Genomic DNA, 20,803 nt, shown 5'->3' with positions numbered 1-20,803 from the left:
TCTATCTCTGTATTTAATAGATTGATTAAATGTTCTAGTAGTTAATAAAGTAGTGGAAAAATGGGGCCCAAACTCTGGAGTACAGAAGGAGGGGAAGGAAGGAAAGGGAAGGGAAGGGAGGGAAGGGGAGGGGAGGAGTGGGGAGAGGAGGGGAGGGGAGGGAAGGACAGGCAAAAAAGGGACAGTGATAATCAATTCTGGGACTTATGTGTGGATAAATTATCAATTGGCTCAAAGTGGCTGAAATCTAGAATACGGCAAGAACTCAGTTTGTGTCCATGGGGCTGGAGGTTGAGGGAGTGCTAGATAGTTTCTTTGAAACTTCTTCTAGATGCCACACAAACTATCTATTTTTCTAGTATAGCTGTTTATAATATATTTTACTACAAGAAACTTAGAAAAAATATGGAAGATGTCTTCTAACTTCTTTGTAAGTGGATGGGAAATTGGGACTTTCACAAGCTTTACAGCAATGCCAGAACTGAATCTGTAATAGTCAAATAAATTTTTTTCTCTGACATTAACTTATTTAAAATTTTTCCCACCATCCTTCAAACAATACTTGCTCTATATTTGAAAGATATACATACGCTTCATGTATTTACACTTTCCTGTGTTTGTTACATTGCCTATGTATGTTCCAGTGGGGTGCTTCACAAGTGCTACCAAGCTTTGGTAGTGACTTCTTGCAGAGGAAAAATCACCTCTGCATGGTTAACTTTGCATTGTGCTTTATCTCACACTGAATATATACAATGTCTTTAATAACATTTTAGTTATGATTAAAAATACTAAAACTTAGAATAAAACCCTAAACACACTGACAGTCACCTTAGTACATAGGCTTATGTATTTCTAAATTTTTTAATAGATTAAAAAATAAAATTTTGTCACTAAATTATCTCAAGTTGTAAAATTTCTTTTCACATATACCCTGTGCCCCATGTGTGAGTAATAACACCCATGGTAAACTATCCATGGCAGATACTGTTCATTGCCTATCCCTAAATTCATTCTTCGCTTCTTCTCTACAAAAATGACCCAAATTTAGCTCAGGTACAAAGTGCTCAATTAAACCCAAAATGCTTCACACAGTCAGTTGAAGTGATGATTGTTCATGTGATACTGTGTAGGTCAACGAGACTGAAACAGAAGCCACTGTGTGAAACAAGCTTACTATTAAAGGCGAGAAGAGTGGGGAGAGAATCAACTGACATGTACTTATTGATGTTTTGCCTTTCCCTTTTCTCTTCCTAAAACATGAACATGATGTCTGGAGAAGGAACAGCCATTTTGTGGCCACGAAGATAAAGACTACATAGGTGCAGAGCAGGAGGTTGAAAGGAATGTTGGTCTCCTGTGTCACCCTTGAGTGGCTACATCAATCAAATCTAGACCTCCTGTGTATTCAGATTACTTATCACGAGAAAATTATATCAAACTTCCTAAACAGAGCAGTTGATAAGCTCCTTAGTAAATTTAGATAGATTTTTAGTGGAAATATAAAAAATTTACATAGATAAAGCAATGGCTATAATTAACTCATAAAATTTTACATCATGTAGAAAGTACAGTTCCTCAATAGTTCCTTGATAATATTTGAGAAATCCTCACATTTTATTTGTAATCCTGTATACTACCAGATCATTTTATTAACCAGACTTCTTAATTCCAGTTCCCTAGTAAAAGTACCATTAATATTTAGTGGGGTTAGAAGCATGACTAATGCAGAATAACAAAGCAGTTTATTTTGTTCAAAGGTAGCAGACTAAATTAGGGGGTAAATGGTATATTGTAAGCAAAATATTTATGTATATGTAAAATTAATAAACCAGAAGATAGAATCTAGAAGTATAATATTTAGGTAAAGATTAAAGAAGAAAAAAATAACTGTTATTGTTAAATAGGTATATTACATTAAATAGGTTATCTACCCAAGAAAAGGAATCAGTTGAAGTAATAATCACAGACAGACTGCCTAACTAGGGCCAAGACAAGATATATTAGTAATGGAAAAAAGAATGTCTTAATGTCAATTCTAATGATATTAACATCTTCTTATAACTTCTTTTCTATAAAAAACAGAAGAGCTGGTAAATACCATAATTTCATACTTGTTTTATCTAGTTGAAGAGAAATAACACTCTAGACTTATTCTGATGAAGGAGAAACTCAATTTGCATACTCAATTCAATTTTGCAAAGATTTACTTAGCATATAATATGTGCCAAGTCAAGCATTGTGTTAGGAATAAAATGTAATTTCTGACCTTCAAGGGTTTATAGTCTGAGATTATATGGTATAATCTATCTTTGTAACTATTACATGTAGGAAAATAAAAGTTTGATACAGGTTCTGGAAATATACATAGGTGAGAGATTGTTTCTCATTGAAAAGTTAGAAAAAACTTCGAGAAGTGGGGCCTTGAAGTATGCACAGGAGTTTAGCAACTCATTAAAGGGAAGAGGGTGGGAATGACCTGCTAAATAAAAGAGGAAATAGTTACAGGGCATGTCTGTGTCAAAGTTCTTGTAGTTCATGGTGTCTTTCAAAGTGCCTGCCATACAAGAAATAACCTATAAATATGTGTGAATGAATAAATAAACAGTAATGCTTAGAAAACAGTAAGGATTAAATCACGGTTATAATAAATTAGATGTACAATGGTCTATAGCCTTTTGTGCTGTATTGAGGGTTGAAGAACAGGACAATTTTCACATTAGGGCACAGAAATATGACTCGGTCTGATTAGAAGTGTTTCTAGCTGGAGGCTGTTGTATAGGCTTAGGAAAAATTGATGAAAACATTTATTAAAGATGGAAAAAGATAAATCATTTTAGTTTGAAAGAAGGTAATCTGGATTGAGATGCATCAGGAAGTTACTAAGAAAACACATCTGGAGCCTAAGGGGAAAGAGGAATTTAGTAGGATTGTAGAGTAGCAATGGCCTATGAACTCCATACATTTATGCCAAACCTACATGTTAGACAACAGAAATATGAAAGTTTAATAACACATAGTCCCAGCCTTCAAAGAAATTAGAGTAATTATGATTAACTATGATATATACAAGAACAGAAGTGTATATAAAACATAGAAATAATATATAGAAAGGAATAATTTATTCTACATTGTATGTGTATAGCAGGATGGTATCAGAATGGACTACACAGAAAGTTGACAATGAAAATTTAAAAGCTTCCCAGGATTTTTCTAGGTGGAAAGGTGGAAAAGGGAATGTTGAAAACAAGAAAGGCCAAGTCTACTAAATGAGACATGAAGAAATGTTAGAGAAACTAAAAGTAGTGTGACATTGCTGTTCATATAAAGTATAAAAGGTAGGCGGTGGACAATGAGATCAGCATGCTGAGGCCATCATAACAGACAGCTATTGTTGAAGACAATGAGTTAGTTGTTGTTGTTTTTAGTCCTTACCCAAGGACATTTTAGAGAGAAAGGAAGGGAGAGAGAGAAGGAGTGATGTGAGAAACATTGAGGTGACCAGACCAGGAGTCAAACCCATAACCTAGGCATGTGCCCTAAACAGTAATTGAACCCACAACCTTTTGATTAAGGGATGATGCTCAACAAATTAAGCCATCCCAATTAGGGCAAGACAATGGGTGTTTTTTTCCCCCCTTAAGATTTCTAATACCTAAAGAGAGTCCAATTGAACATAATAAACATGCAGTGAGGTCTTTAGAAAGCAGATATTATTGTTAAAAAATCAAAGATGAAAAAGGAATGAGTTAATTACTGATAAAATTATATGAGAACTAATGATAGTAAAAATAAAATACTGACAATATTTTTTGAAAATGATCTTGGAAAGAATGAACAGAGATATTTCAAGAAACTAGTTCAGATTTAAAGACAGAGAAAACAAGCAAACAACAAACAAAACAAAATGCAGGAGTGAGATTCAAAGAATATTGAATCTGGAAGGAAACTGAGGTATCACTAGTACAGTTCTTCATTGTATTTGTTGGACAACTGAGGCCCAGAGAGAGAAAATTACACAGTATATTTATAAGAGAATTCAGATTCAGTACTTTTTACTATAGGGAACCACTTCCCCATCGAAAGAGAGTAGTTCAGTTTTCCTGCATAATACTTTGTGGACCAGCTACATTAGAATCTCCTGGAGAGTTTAAAATATTTTGATTTTTTTAAAGGTCTTATCCCCAGTAATTTTAACTCAGTGGTCTAGCGTGGACCCAACATTCTCCATTTTAAAATCAGATTTTCAAGTAATAACTTAGACTTGAAAACTACTGGCCTAAATAAACTCTAAGACTATGTAGGGCAATGATGATGGTTATTGATTAAAGGAAATAAATTCTCCAAGAATAAAGTGAAAACTGGATGCCCAAGTTTTTGACAAACTAAAACTTTATTCATCAATTAATCACAAACTAATGTTTTGTCTACCATATGTTTTATTTTTTGTTTGTTTTTACAAATATATCCTATTGAAGAATTTACTATAGTTTTGACAAAAAATTTTCTTCATGTCACCACATCATAATGTTCAATATGTTCTTTGGTTTGTCACTTGAGAATGTTCAGTAGCACTAGCACTAGAAGATATTAAGGTGGCAGTTTTTACAGCAATGCAAGCGTGGGCATCAGAAGTATAAGAATTTATATACTGTGCAAAGAAATTTTCTGTCTGTGTTATCAGAATGCTTAACTACTAGGCACTTAGGTTCTACATCTCTACTGACAAAAGTATAAATACTGACATGATCAAACAAACAAACAAAAAAAAAACCTTTAAAAAATTAACCACCAAATAGTTTTAGTCAAGCTGGATGTGATTCAAGAACTTCAATTGTGAACTGAATCTAAATAGTGGCTCTATAACTTGAGGGGTAAAATACCAAGTTCATAATGTCTGGAACAACCAGTTACCAATCAAAGATCATTAAATTAAAGTTTCTACTCATTAATGAATTTCTATCAGATTTCTTCATACTCAACACACTACTTTCCCCATGACCTTAAAAAACATTTTAGGTAAATTTTCCTCATAAGAAGTGATCCAGGTAATCAGTTGATATCATCGGAGATTTACAACAGAGAAGGAAAAATATTAATAATAATATTGAGAGCTTCTGTCAATTCTTCATATAAAATATCAGCAAGCAAAGTAGGGGAAACTTATTTGTTCATTTTGGATTTTCCTCATAGATATTAGATTGCAAGATCTAATAGAGTAGAACTTTAAAATTCACAAATGTAGAGAACTGGTTTGATTATTTTTTGAATGACCCCAGGTTCCAAGACATTACACCTCTGATTTGTCAAGTCATGAAACTGAATCAAGCTGATCTAGTCTGTAGTCTGCTGGCTTCTCGCACATACAAACTAACCCATCTACTCCTAAGCATTCATCTATCATGAATGCAGCTTTTCTGTTCTTTACCTATTCTCACATATGTAGGAAAGAAACGATGTAAAAATAATTGCCTAATTTTAAAAGTGACATTGATTATGAGGTAAATTTTATTGAAAGTTGGAAAGTTGTTAACTTTGTGTTACAAACAGTGGTAGCTTGATACAGGATAAGGACCATTCCCCATGTTTGAACTGGGCATTTCTTGAATTTGAGGTTTCATGAAGATCTCAGGATGTATAACTTTGTGAATGTCAAGGGTTTACCATAAGTAGTTCTCACGAGTGGTTTCTTCCTCTCATAAAGTTAGTCAATTTATTAACATTTACAAACTGCCATTGGGAAAAATAACTTAGTGCCCAGCTATAATTTAACATAAAATAATGTTTGATTCTTATAATAAGCATATATGATTTTCATATTAAGGTAGGAGGAATAAAATAATTTTGAAAGAAAAATTTATTACACTTTTGTTTAATCATTTCAAATGCCATGCTTCCAAATTCAGCATTATTAAAGTGATCATAATCAGCACAACTTAAGACCTGCTTAGAAAAAATGGCCTTTTAATACAATCAACTCTGCCACTTCCAGTTTGAATATTCATTTCTTGAATGTTCTAGGAAATCTGACAAAGAGATTTAGGAAATGATGAAACCACTCTGATGGTAACTTTAGCAGAACCACCTATAAATGTCATCAGTAACAAGAGAGCTTCTTACTATTTAGATATTCAAGAGTACTGTTGCTTTCATACTAAAATTACAAACTAAGATAGCATAAAAGAAACTACTCTTGGGGCAAGACGAAAACAATATTGAATACTGGATTATAAGAAGTAACACAGTTTTACCATTTTATTAGTAAAATAATATGCTGGAACATCTTTTAGCTTCAAGAGAGAAACAATTATAGGACTTGGGGTGGTGAACACAAAATACAGTATACAGATGATGTGTTGTAAAATTATGCACCAATGTGACCCCAATAAATTCAATAAAAAGGAAAAAATAAAGTCACTCTTTCCTTAATATGGGAGTGAAGGGACAGTAATTAGTTAAAATGGACAAGATTACATATGAGAAAAGAATTGAATGATAAAGGAAGAAAAATATTGTAGAAAAGGTGAAGTTAGCAAAGAAATTTTAAGAAAACCAAGTAAAAATGTAGAATGCAGGATGATAAAAAGGTATGAATAGACTCCTCAGAGATAACATAATGAATCTAAAATGAAATTGATTTCAAAATAATTTTACTTTTTGTCTTTAATCACGTACTGACACTGTTCTTCACTTTGTCATTCAATTTAGCTTTTACACCTCCAAACATCTTAAGATAAAATTTACAGCCTAAGTCTTAAATCCTATGGAGAGCTCCCTTACCAATATTAATGTGTGTGTGTTTTTTCCCTTCCTCTCACTTTAGTTAAGGTGGAGAGGTCAATGGGATATATACTTAAAATCCTAATGGATTACAGAAAGAAGCAAGTGCTTAGATAGGTAGGAAAAGAGAAAATTTGATCTCTTAGACAGCAGTTTTCTTTCAGATTTAATTATGGAAGCTCTGGGTTATATATGCAACATACAGTTATTTATATAATTGGAGACATAGCAATCTGAGAAGCAAAAGTACATTTATTAATTCTCCTTTGTATTTAACATTGATGTCAAAGTAAGATTTTCTTCCCTTTTATCATTGACCACTTTAGTATTGCTGATTCTGTTACTGGCAAATGATAAAGAATGAGGAGGATTAAAAAATATCAGTGTTGCAACTCAACATTGTATGCATGAAAATGCTCATCCTCATGGACATTTATATGGTTTACATGTTTCATCTTTTAAAAACTCTCCCTTTCCTTGACCTTCCTTGATAAAATAAATACTGATTTAATTCTTCTTTCCCCCTTTTTTCTTTCGTCTGCTTCTTTTCCTCTTGCTGTAAAAAATGTGGATGTTCCTGAGTTCCACTTTGTAAATTTTCTTCTTCAGCAACCGCCATTCCTATAGATTCACTTATCACCTATGGATTATTTCACAAATATTTGTCTATAGTACTGCCCCTTCTGTCAAACTCTAATTTTCTAAAGGTTTGTTGTTTCAATTTACTTTTCTTGCCATCACCTCAAACTGAACATGTGTAAACCTCAATTCATCATATTCTTAACTAAATAATTTTTAAAAAATTATTCCTATTCCAGATTCCTCACAACTCATTTTCCCCAAAACATCCTCCAAATGTACCACTGTTAAGTAGATCTTTATAAAATGCTTATTTCATCTTATCACTCCCTTATCAAAAAAAAAAACACGTTAATAACCCTTGCTACCTAAACCATAAAGTGCAAACTTATTGGCGTGGCATTTCAGGCTCTGTAAATTGTTGACTTGTATTTCCAGCCCTTCAACTCATTCATTATTATTTTAGCATGACATCTCTATGATGGCCAAAACAAACTTCTTACTCTTGCCTAACCAGACCTCACAATTTCTTATCTCTGCATCTTTGATGACATCTTTTGAAAGATTCTCCACAAAAAAAATCCTTTACTTTCTCTACCAAATGGCCTTTCTTTGAGCCCAACAGAGATGCCACCTCTCAAGAAAGCCTTCCCTTGTCACTTGGGCCTGAATGGATACATTTTTTTAAAAAATGCTTATAGCACTTTCTGCCTTCCCAATTCTTAAAGCACATCCACTGTCACCTAACATTTGTTTACATGCCTTACATTCTCTTCAGTTAAATCATAAGATCATAAGTCCCTGAGGTTATTACACATGATTAATACTCAATTTACTCTGAATGAAGGTGCTTTGATTCCCAAGCCTCTTCCCACTCTCCTCTCAGCACAATCTCCTCTTCATTGTTTCAGTGAGTTTTTATTGAACTCTGTTATTCACCAGGTATTGTTTTAGGCACTAAAAATAAGTAGGGCAGCCTTGAGCAGGTGGCTCAGTTGTTTGGAGTGTCATCCCATACACCAGAAAGTTGCAGGTTTGAATCCCTGGTAAAGGCACATACCTAAATTGTGGGTTCAATCTAGGGTTGCAGTGCATGGGAGGCAACTAATCGATGTTCTCTCTTACATTAATGTTTCTCTCTCTCTCTCTGTAAAAATCAGTAAACACATCCTCAGGTGAGGATTAAAAAAATAATAAGTAGGACATCCATGGTCCCTGCTGTCATAGAGCTCAGTCTAGTAGAAAAAACAAACATTAAAGTATAAGTTTAGGATAGGGGAGTGTGAAGTATACATGTTGTGAGGGCCTATAGAAGGGGAAGATACTGTAGTAGTACCTAAAACACTCACTATTGCTTTCTTTAAAATTAGGGACACTTCATATCACATTGAGTAGCAAATAATAAAAAATATGGTCAAATAAAAGGAAATATATTATAGCATATTTATCATAACTTTGGATTAAATATCAACTTCTTGGAATGATTATAATGAAAATTACTAATTCATAAAATCAAGGATTTATGATAGTTACTTTATGTTGTATTCTTTTTAGTCTTCACAACAATCTTGCAAGGTAAATATCCTTATTCCCATTTTAGAGATGAGAAAACAGGCCTCAGGAAATCAAGTTACTCCACCTAAAGTTCTCCTAATTAAGAGTAAAGGTAGGTTTCAGACTGAAAATATATGTTCTTTGTCCTACATGTCTGAGTAGATCATATACAAGTTTTTCACACAAGCGGACTTTACAGTGATAGACCAAAAAACCCAGACTCCCCCACCCTCCCTTCCATAGGGTCATTCTTGAGCAGGTGGCAACATCATAATATTTTTAAGAAAGATTTTATTCTGTCATATTTTGTAAAATTGCCTATTTCATGCTGCCTTTTAAGAAATGTTCTTTATGGGAATAGGAAATCAGGACCACATAAGACATAGTATGTCCTCGTTAATAGTTGTTAAATTAAATTGTTTTTAAATTTATGATACAAAAACAGTATATTAGATTAACTGCTTATTTTTTGATAGAGAAAATATAAGTAACAAAAACACTTTTTTAAAAACTCTTTTTTGTTTATGAATCTATTCAAACCCATATCACAAAGTTTTTGATTATGTTGCTTTCAGTATTTGAAACAAAATATATTCTGGCTTCTCTCTAATTCTTCTATACTAGAAATCAGAAATTGATGTGGAAAAAGAAATATTCAAATTAATTGTTTACTACTGTATAAATGGATTTTGAGAATTTCCTAAACCACATTTATCAAAGTTCAATTTTATATCCCACTGAGGTATTTATTTTCATTATTTATACACTTTATACTTTATTGTTTTTTCCCCTAGAATGTGAAATTTAGAAATTAGTTGACAGCAGACTTCTTGATTGTGTACTGATACTAAATTAATATTTTGGAGTGAAGAATTATATCACTAAATTTTGTTGTAGATTATTAAAGTAAATACAAGGGTAAAATAATTTCTTGTTTAACTTAGAATTTTCCTAAGAGAGATTTATGAAATTATTTCAAGGCATTAAACAAAACAAAGTTTCCTTATATGTGATACAAAATGATACTTGCAAAATGGTTTCCATACATATAAGATTTAATACATTGATTCCAAAGCATTATTTTAGACTATGATGTGTTATTAAAGTCCTTTGTAAGTGAAAACAAACAAATAAATAAACATAATCCTTAATTCATATGCTAATATTCAACAAAGTACAGCTATTCTTGAAAAATGAAGATGCTCATCACAAAAATGAAATACATCTTTTACCATAGAATATTATATTTTGTTTATCAGTTAGCCCAATGTCTATATTTTGAAAATGTTGAATGAATTCTTCAAGCTTATACAACTACTTTCTGGCAGAGTCAGAATAAGACCCATAAGTTTAGTTCACTTTTGCTTTTTACTATTCCATTCTTGAACTAAATAAAAGTTATTTTAAAAAATTAATATCAATTACCTATTGGAAAAAAGAACCTTATGTTAAATATTAACCTACAATGAAGGATATGGTTACAATGCTATATACTAATATTCATCTAAGATAGCAAAGCAATGGCATTTACCTTAAATTTACGTCTCTGCTCTGCACAGCTGTTGAAGAACCACAAGTCTGTCTCATGGCTGTAAATGTAACAAGAACAATAATGCGACCAATTTCATACCTAAACTAAATTAAGTAGATCTGTCATAGGCTAGAAAATGGATAATGTATTTTACAATATATTTTTAAATTACAGATTATGGGAGTGTGCATGTGTGCATATAAAAGTGTGTGTGTGTGTGTGTGTGTGTGTGTGTGTAGGGGGAATATATGGTGACTGATGAAGTCTTGACTTGGGGTGGTGAACACAAAATACAGTGTACTGATGATGTGTTGTGGAATTGTGTACTTAAAACCTGTATAATTTTGTTAACCAGTGTCACCTCCCCCATAAATTCAATAAAACAGAAAAGAAACAAATGTGTGTGTGTCTGTACGTGAACATGTATATGTGAATTTACTCTTTTTAATCTGGAAATTAGTTTCATGAAATTGAAATCATTACCTATTCTCTTCAACTAACTTTCCTCATTATCGACCACTATGGGTATATCAAAACTACAGAGTGTTAGAAGTAGATATAGCTAAATAAACAAGTTAAGATGAGAGGCCATCTTCAGCTCTTATTACTAGGGTTTGTTATTTTGGGATAAGACTGTATAAAAAGAAAAATCTGGTAGCAGTTTAATATGAGCTCCTATTTGCATCATTATCTTTATATACTATTCATGAATATGTCATTAATAAATATATTTAGTGATTGTCCCTAATTAATTGATGTTTCATGTAATGAATAAAACATGCTTCAAATACATTTATTCAGATCTCTATACATGAAAGTGAAGTCACAACTATAATTGGTATTTAAGCTTGTAAAGTGTGATTTTTTTCTTTTCATTTTTCATTAACTATGTTACTATCTATACCATTTTTAGCATAAAAATGTGAAAAAATTTAATGAAAAAGTAATAGATAAATACTACTCTGCTAGAAAGACTCTCCACCTTGTCACACTTCAAATTTGGCCACCACTTTGCAACATTTGAAAGAAATTCAGTTGAGTATAGTAAGTAACAAATATTGTTCTTGTGATTTGAGCCATAAAAACATTTTTCTAAAATCTGTATTTTCTTTTAAACTTTATTAAATAATTCTCCATTGACTCTATATATTAAAATTAAAAACTCATATCTCTTTTGGCCCTCTAACAATATGCTATGCTTGATGAAGTACAAACCAACATGGTCTATTATTAACACTAAATGTCTTCAATTTTGTCTTTTAATTCTAAAAGATAATGTACGACAGCTCTATTATGAAAAATTGGTTAAACTCTTAAGTAGAAAAAAGAACTAGACTGTGAAAGAATCATAAAAGTTTTAATGTGTTAATGTCATATTAAATTGTTAAAATTTTTGGTGAAAATATTCTACCCTTTTCTTTAACATAAGTGGCAAATAGTGTCAGTCAGGTTAAACTGTATTTGCAGATGCAAAAATAAGTATTACTTAATATTGCTCATTGACAACATGTGTAAGCTAGCATAAAATGCTATTAGGTTTTTATTAGATTTTTAATACAGTCCCAGCATGTTTTCAGTTGCTAAGCTTATCAAGTACTACAAAATACTAAAAATGTGGAATCACATTATATTAACTGTGATGTATATTTTGGTGAACAAATATATCTTCATTCATTATTCTAAATTCTCATTCTTAAAAACCAATTTTTCATTCCTATGATATTTTGGTATGAGATCCCATTATAATTACAAAATAATAATAAAATGCTAGAATTTTATGATCTGTACAATGGATATAAATCTATGTTAATATGAATCACAAACCATTAAATATAAGTGACACAATAAACTAGTAATAGTTAACAACTGAAATTACTAAGAGGTATTTATAAACTTTTAATCACCATTTTATGATAAAAATTACAAAATTGAGGACTTATGCACAAAATTTTATTTATACAACAGTTGGTACATGAGCAACAATTTCTCACTTTGGAGTCATCACTATTCCCATATTATTGTGTGTGTGTTTTCCAACAAAAATTACACAGATTTTGGTTAAACGAAGTATCAAATTTTTCCTTCTAATACAATAAAAAGAGGAAGTAGAACAATTTAAACCCAGCCATTTTTTTTTCCCAGAGATATGCTGGTAACCATCAATAAAGAAACTTCCACTGGACTTCGGTTTGGAGAGGAAGGAACGACTACTTGGTCTAATTTGTCAAGGGACATAATAAAATAGAATTAGAATAATATATAGTCTTTATTAGATATTCAAAATAATAAACTCTTTCCTACCTTTGGCATATGCTTGCCAGCATCTAAACCTCCTTTGCTATACCGACATGAAAGCAAAATTCTTAGTCTGAAGCCATACTGAGACTAAACATTTCATATTCTGTCTTCTGTGACTTCTATGCAATTTTTTTCTGTCATGTAAATGTATGGAGAGGCCTTCATGGAATCAGATAACTCAATAGAAGTGTTCCAATCACTCTTATTACTTGAAGATATAAGGAGGAGGAAAATGTCTCACTACAGAATTATTGATTAGTTAAAAACAAAAGAAAGTGAAATTTATTTATTTATTACTTTAAATTAAACTAGACCTTAAACTCAGGCTGATTCAAAATAACTCACTAGAAATAATGGCAGACATCTGTAGTTTACCCTGTTAAAACATATGTCTTATGCCCAAAATGGGTTTGTTTCCAAGAAAATATATTCTCATCTCAAATCTGTCCAGGGACATAAATTTAATCTAGTTTTTAGGTAATAAGTAGTTCCTGGATTGTATACTTCAGTAGCCTATAATTCTGTCATAGAAACTAAGATTTAGAAGTCCATTATGCAAGACTTAGTTCCTAACATCTAGGAGTACACTTAAAAATGAAAACAGACAGCTAGGCCATAAAAAATTGTCAAGATATATTTGTTAAAGCAAATGTTTACATTTTTTAAAAAACTTGCTTATCTTTCAACAGAGCTGATAAACATTTTGAAAGATGTTTTATGCAACTCCAGATACCTTCCAAATATTTTAAAAATATACCCTATCCAAATATTTTTACCTCATACCTTATATTTTTACCTTATATCTTATACCTTTACTTTATACTTTATTTAATATTTTAAAATATACCTTCCAAATATTTTTAAATTATATCCTAAAATATTTTTAAATAAACCCTAATGGTATATTTAAAATATACCATTCCTGGAGACAATGTCCTATATATTTCTGTTAAGAATATATAAAACAATGGTTATATTATATAATAAAAAGTTACTTTGAAAGACATACTATTAGCTTCACAAGGCAAACATAGTAGGTACAACAAACTCCAGAATGTATTTTTATAACCGTAACATCAATAACTCCTTGGCAAATTCTGTTTTTCTGGCAACGTTGGAGGTTTTCTGCATTTATCACTCAGATACAGCTGTTGAAGGGTTGTCTGAGACTGTTTTGTTTTCTTCCAAACCATTTTACTATGATTTGTTTTTAAGAAAGAAATGTCATATTTTAACCTTTTTGTGAATAAAATTCTGTTAAAGTACTAGAAAAGAGTCTTATACAAAACTTTTTACATTTATATATACCAAATGCGGTTCCTACATACTTTTTGCAATAAGTGGCCTTGTAAACTTTTGAAATCTATGCTAATAGAAAATTATTTCTTTCTCTATCAAGAAGATAGTATGGGTTCTCTTTTTTAATTAAAATTTTCTACATATACAGGCATAATAATTTCCTGTATATATACTACTAGGTCTGCATTTCCATTCACATTATAAACATGTTTTAAAATAAGATCCCAAGAACAGGAATATTTTACCTACCTGCAGTGGCCTTTGTTTATCACTGCTTTTAGGAGATTTCAATCCACTTGTTTGCTGCTGTAAGAGAAGTTGTCTTGCTGCTTGGAGAGCCTAGAAGTAAAAAGGGAGGAACATCTATATATTTTGTTAAAGGTAAATTGATGATTAGTGATAGTAATAGGCTTCAATGTATAAGAAGCTCACTCCATTCTCTTCCCTAGAGAAAATTATTAAATGATCTTTTTCTTCTAATGTGAAAAAATGTACATAACACACAAATATAACTTTACTTAAAGTCACTGAGATGGATGTTATCTGGCAGCAAATAAAATTAATTTGTTTAAAGTTCTTACAAAGGAAAGAATCACAAACTGCATCAATAACCTCATTTCCACCAGGAACTTGTCTTTGAGTATTCAACTAAAAGGCCCACTCCCTTTTAAATTATTATTCAATTTGCATTTTCATATTACAATTTGGAAGCAAAAGCACTAAACTTCAAGTGTTACCAGAAGCTGTAATTAAATTTGACAAATCAACATCAGATTATCTTGAAATTGAATTAATAGGATTTTCACTAAAGATTTAACAGTTTTTTGTACTTACAATTCAAGGGGGAAACCTCTCCTTTGACAAAATAAAGTGAAGTTTTAATGCCAAATAAAATTAAGTGATTTTCATTTGCATTCTTAGCAAAATCAGAGAACAAAGAAATTACCACATAACTAATCAGGTTTGTTTCTAATGTATGACAGAATACCTATCAAAATAGGTGTTTTCCTTTATTTTTATGGTTTCCCTCCTATTCAGGAAAATAAAGCTTAACATAAGAAATTAATGTAAGCATTTTATTTACCAGAAGAGAGGCAGTTTGGCAATTGTACTATATAAACTTATGTAATAACTAGTGCCATAACAAAAATAAAATAAAATAAAACCCATATTGTGATGTTTTAAAGGTAACAGTATAAACTAATTTAAAAAACTTTTTAAGAGCCTCATCTGTACAAACTTATTTTTCTCTCAACTGAGTTCAGAGAACACTAATGATGAAATTTTTCAACACATGAAACTAAAATCTATCACTGTTTGGCTTTGTTATTCACTGTTCTAGAATACATAGTAAAGTTTTCATGATGGGGAAATATTTTAGATCAATTTTCTTCTACAATAATTAAGATTTTAAGATAAAAAAGTACAGTTTTAATTTGGTATCAATGATCTGGTTTTTAAAAGAGTTTCTAGTAACCATGACAACAGTTGCTTTGACAAGATGTGCATATGGCATTACACAGCCAGCTGGTGTGAACAATGTTTGAACTACTGCATTGAGATGCTGAGCAAACAGAAAAAGTTGCCACGTCTTAACCCTCAGGGAAGGCAGTCATCCCCTGATCAATTATGAAAAGACAGAGAGGAGGGCTGCTACAGTCTGGCTCCAAGCAAGTTTTCTGAGAAAGCAGGCAGACATAGAAACCAAAGTAAACAAACTGAATGCACTAGCACCTATACTAACAACATCGATTTGTCTTCCCATACAAGAGTCTGGCATAGTTTGTGAGACACACTTTTTGAAAACATACTCAAAAAAATCTTCCTCTGTTTTTTAAATTTTTCACATAATTACAAGTCACTCTAAATGTTTCTACAGATGGAACATTCCAGATAACCCAGACAAATTTATTATAAAGTTCAGTTTAAGGAAAGACCAAATAAAAACTAATTCCATAAATACTTTAATATCACAAAACTCAGTTTGAAAAATTTCATTAGATAGTCCAAATAATGTAGCTTTCTTTTTTTTAACTGCAACTTAAAAACTAACTACAAATGATATTTTCAAGTGGAAATTACAGTAGTGTGACTTAGGCTGTATCAATGTGAAAGTCTCAAAAAAGAATCAGTCCACTATTTTCCCCTTTGGTGCCAAACTCCACATAAAGTTTGCCTAATATTTTGCATATAATTGTTTTTCCCCTTTGGGTTCATCGGTTTATTTTGCATATATACAACCTTATTTAGTTTGTATTTAATTCTGTGATTATTTACTATTTGTAAAGGATTCTGGCAAACATAGTTCAGAATCTTGAAGTCCTGAAATCATCCAGTCAGACCATCTCCTTTTAGCAAATGGGGAGAACGAGGCCTGGAATAATCAAGTGCTTTGTTCACAGTTTCCTGGCTTCCAGGCCAGAGTGCATTACTGTGTGCCATCATGTTTCTGTTCCATCAAAGGAACTGTTAGTTGGAAATTAGTAAAATTCTAGTGAAGGAGAACATGTGGCATCATAATGATTTTTTTTTACCTGTAAAGAAGGCATACCCATTTATCAGAACTTAAAAAAAGGAAACTACAATATAATCTTTTATGTTTTGAGTTTGTAAGTGTTTAAATAGAACAACTATTACAGAGTATATGTCATTTTTATGGTGTTTCCAACATCCCTGCCTTAGATTTCATCACATAGTCTACCAATACCTGAAGGAGCTCTGTAAAGTCTCGTAACAAACACTCTGATCATTTGATCAATAAACTGAAGAATTCCAAAGTTGGAGAAAAAACCTTAGAGATCGTTTAGCCTAGTTTTCACATTTTGTAGACAAATAATTGAAGAACTAATACTATAATCATTTGATTAAAGTCACAAGAAAGTAACAGAATATTGTCAAAAGCTGACTCTTGTCTGTCAAGCCTAAAACCCTATTTCACCACCCTGAATTACATTCATTCAACTCAACCCAAATGAGCAACCCAATGGAATATGCAGTGCTCAATGGCTATACAAAGACACTAGAAAAATAGATATATTACAATTACATCTCACTAAACTATCACTAGACAAATGTGTACATGTATACTGTTTTTAAAGGAGTAATAATAATAGAATACCACAATATAGTTGGTTAAAACATGCTTCTACTTTTAAAGTATGTTGTTTTCATAAATGTATTTACATTGATTTTTAAAATAGCAAAGGGTATTCTTTTAATACAAATCCTTATGAAAAAGAACTCCTTTTCTATTTCAACATTCTTTTTGTAGTAGTAGATACTGCTACAGAAAACATGAGAGGTGGGAGACCAAAAAATAATTCCAGGAGATCAGGAATGATTCAAAATGCCAAGGCATAAATCCTGTCAATTTGCTTTTCAAATGCAGGCATCACATGACATTTTTTAATTTCCAGTATTCTGGATAACATTTTAGGACTTAATTTCAATAAACAATTGCTCGCACACATTTAGTTCATCTTTGCAAATTATTATTATTGCTACTCAAAAGTTTAAAGATTATGAGCAAAAATAATTCTATCAATGTAAGGTATTAGGCATCAAATTACATAAAATATTAATTTGACAATCACTTGTCTTCCTAAATTGGTAACTAGAAAGTTAAATGCCAGGGCCATTCACAAAGTTCTATGAGCCATTTAAATATTTATATAACCCACCTCTGGAAAAAAATTAATTTAGAACTAAAGGCAAAGGATGTTTCCAAATTTTTCTTTAATATTGTCTGAGTCTGATTCAAATGAATGATGAGAAAGAAGTTTCTAAAGCAGCCAAAGCTATCTAGTTTCCAAAAACACATTTGTTTTGAACTGAGAGCATTTTACTTAATGAAATTATCTAATTTTAGTAAAACTAAAGAAAATTAAGATAGAGCATAAAAAAATTGGAATCATCTGAAGAAACCTGAAACACTAATTCGAAAGAATATAAGCACTCCTATTTACAATTGCCAAGATTTGCAAACAGACCAGGTGTCCATCGGTAGAGGAGTGGATAAAGCAACTATGGTACATTTAGACAATGGAATACTATTCATATGTAAAAAAAAGAAGAAAAGTCTGCCCTTTTGTAACAGGGTAGAACCTGGAGATCAATATGCTAAGTGAAATAAGCCAGTCAGAGAAAGGCAAAAGATTTCACTCATATGTGGAATCTAATGAACAAAATGAAATAACAAGCAAAATAGAGAGAGACTCATAGGTTGAGAGCAGGCTGATAGTTCTGCAGGGATGGGGGGAAGAATTAGGGAGTAGAGGGATCAAGCAAAAAAGAAAAATGACTCAATGGACATGGGCAACAATGTGATGATTGCGGGGGACAGAGAGAGGTTTGGGTGGAGGTCGAAGAGGGTATACAGGGGATAAATGGAAATGGGAAAATATACAATGAAAATAAATTTTAAAAATACATATAATAGACAACTACACAAAAAAAATATATAGAGAGGGAAATATATACTGATCATTTAAAGAATATTTTGAGGGCTTATTTGATAAATAATAATGATATTATGACAGTAATATTTTTGTATCTTCACTGAGTGTTGAATGAGAATTAATATGTTTGAGTTTGTTTGCTTAAAGACAAGTTCTCAGCCTCCATTTTGAATTGCACTTCCAGAGTGACACTAAATTCAAGAATTTTTGAAAAAATCCTTACCCGGACTTTGTTATATATCATGCTATATCATTACAAAATAAACAAATTTCCTAAATAAAAGTATTTCTCGTGATAGTCTGAAAATAAGTTGAAATCAGATGAAGTTAAATATTTTGAAAAGATGAATACAAATGTGTAAAGGTATACTTTTTTGTTAGGCTGCAAAGGTGTGGAAATGCACATTTTGCAGAATTCAGAGCATTCTTTCCTTAAATATTTGAAACACCATTCCTAATAGTTACTGTATAATTTCAAATAAATAAAACTTTGTAAAGAAATACAAAGTTCAAGCATATCACTTTTCTACAGCAATATTAACTTTATGCTAGTTATAAATCTCATAGAAAAAGAGTAATTCTAATAAGTTATTATGAGAATTAATAGTGAAAAATCCTTTGTAACTTGTCAGATTAATACTTTTTTTCTTCTTGAAGGACATTGAAAACTTTACTTTCGTCCTCTTGAAAACACGGAAATAAAATTGTTTCAGAAGAGCTTTGAAAAATCTGGGAAAACCAAAAATGTTTAGTACTCTAAGGTTTATAAATAACTTTTTTCAAAGTAAATATATATATATATATATACATATATTTCATATATACATATGAAAAAAACAGACATTGCTTATATCTCTCCCCATAAAAATAGGAATGCTTAAACTATCAGCCTGTTGCATCTGAGACATTAAAATGAAAAATGACATTTATACCCATTAATATCTTCAATGTATAAACAGCACAGCATGACACATTCTTGAGAGCTGAAGGCTACAAAATCTTTCTGAAACATAAATAACAAAGCACTCAGAAGCATATTTGATGTTGATATTCATCTCTGAGAAAAACACTGCTGCCTAGGCTCTTATGAAAATAGATGGAGCCCAAATGGATCTTCTGTAATTGGTTTCAGATAGTGAGGTTAGAAGAAATATGATACAAGAAATGATTATGTGGAACAGGCAAAACAAGAGTGTTTACACAGTTACTCCTTAGTTATATTGTCAAGGGGTGTATATTTTGCAGATAACCAGAATAAAAAGAAATTGCCAGGAGGACATCCAGAATTTTGCTTTTCATACTCACATATGACATCTTTAACATGTTACTTAAAATACTGAACATAAAATAAGTTTTCACACAGAATTTCATTTTCTAGTTATTTTCACAAGCATGGTTGTTAAAAAATATATTCAGATCCTTCCACAAATGATATAAATTTCTATTCTGTTTGGCCTTTCTTTACATTATCTTCCACTAAAGAGAATATACTGATAAATGTAATCAGAAGCCTCTTAATGGTACTTAATGGGAAAAATTAATCATCTAATTGTCATAACCTATTTTCAAATAGCAATCTATCAAAATGAATTTATATACCTGCAGTATTGACCTTTCATTTTGTCATGCCTCATACACAATTAGACTAAATTTGTTCAGAATAAAAGCTAATTACTGGAAAATATTTTTGAAAATAATTATTTTTGTTTTACAGTGTATTTCACATAAAGGTAAAGAATATATTTATGGCTATATGGTTTTGTGAACCACTATGGAGACCAAATTGAGAAGGTAAGATCATTTACTTAGGGTACTATCATAAGAGTGAAAAATACATTGTAAAACTTCCTATTAACCATTCAAATATTTGGCTTAGCATTCATGAAGTAAATCCAAAGGAGAGACAATCAAGCTATTGAATATTTAATGAAATGGACCCTCAAGTCATCCTCAAAAGCTCCAACAAAGTCCTCAAGGTTCAAATTCAAATGCCACACTCAGTATATTCCAGTATGGCTTCAAACTTACAGATGAGCACAGAAACCCTTCTACAAAATAAGCCTGTGAGTTAACTAACTAATGGCTAAAACAGGTCTTGTTTTTTTCATATCTAGAATCATACACTTAATTTAACAGGATAAACACATTTTCCTTCTCAGAGGTTGCATTCTACAGATTGCAGAAAATAATATTAAATATCCTGGTATTCATCTCTCTATTTTCTTCATTTTTCTCCTAATGACAATGAATTGCTAATAGAACATTTATAAGTAAAATTAATATGATCTATAACAATACTAAACAC

At 31.2% G+C, this 20,803-nt stretch overlaps 1 protein-coding gene across 1 annotated transcript in view; it reads right to left on the bottom strand.

Annotated features, from left to right (window-relative positions):
• The window catches only part of FOXP2 (forkhead box P2), a 497,120-nt gene that overhangs the window by 185,311 nt on the left and 291,006 nt on the right, over nt 1–20,803 (bottom strand). The window contains exon 4 of the mRNA XM_054564264.1: nt 14,291–14,380. Coding sequence (XP_054420239.1) covers nt 14,291–14,380 — 90 coding nt within the window. The remainder of the gene's footprint in view (nt 1–14,290; nt 14,381–20,803) is intronic.

This window comes from Pteronotus mesoamericanus, unplaced genomic scaffold, assembly GCF_021234165.1.
Source record: "Pteronotus mesoamericanus isolate MK-2021 breed Mesoamerican mustached bat unplaced genomic scaffold, CSHL_Meso_final scaffold_85, whole genome shotgun sequence".
In the NCBI taxonomy this organism is placed as follows: Eukaryota; Metazoa; Chordata; class Mammalia; order Chiroptera; family Mormoopidae; genus Pteronotus; species Pteronotus mesoamericanus.
This window is presented reverse-complemented; position numbering and strand designations above follow the sequence as displayed.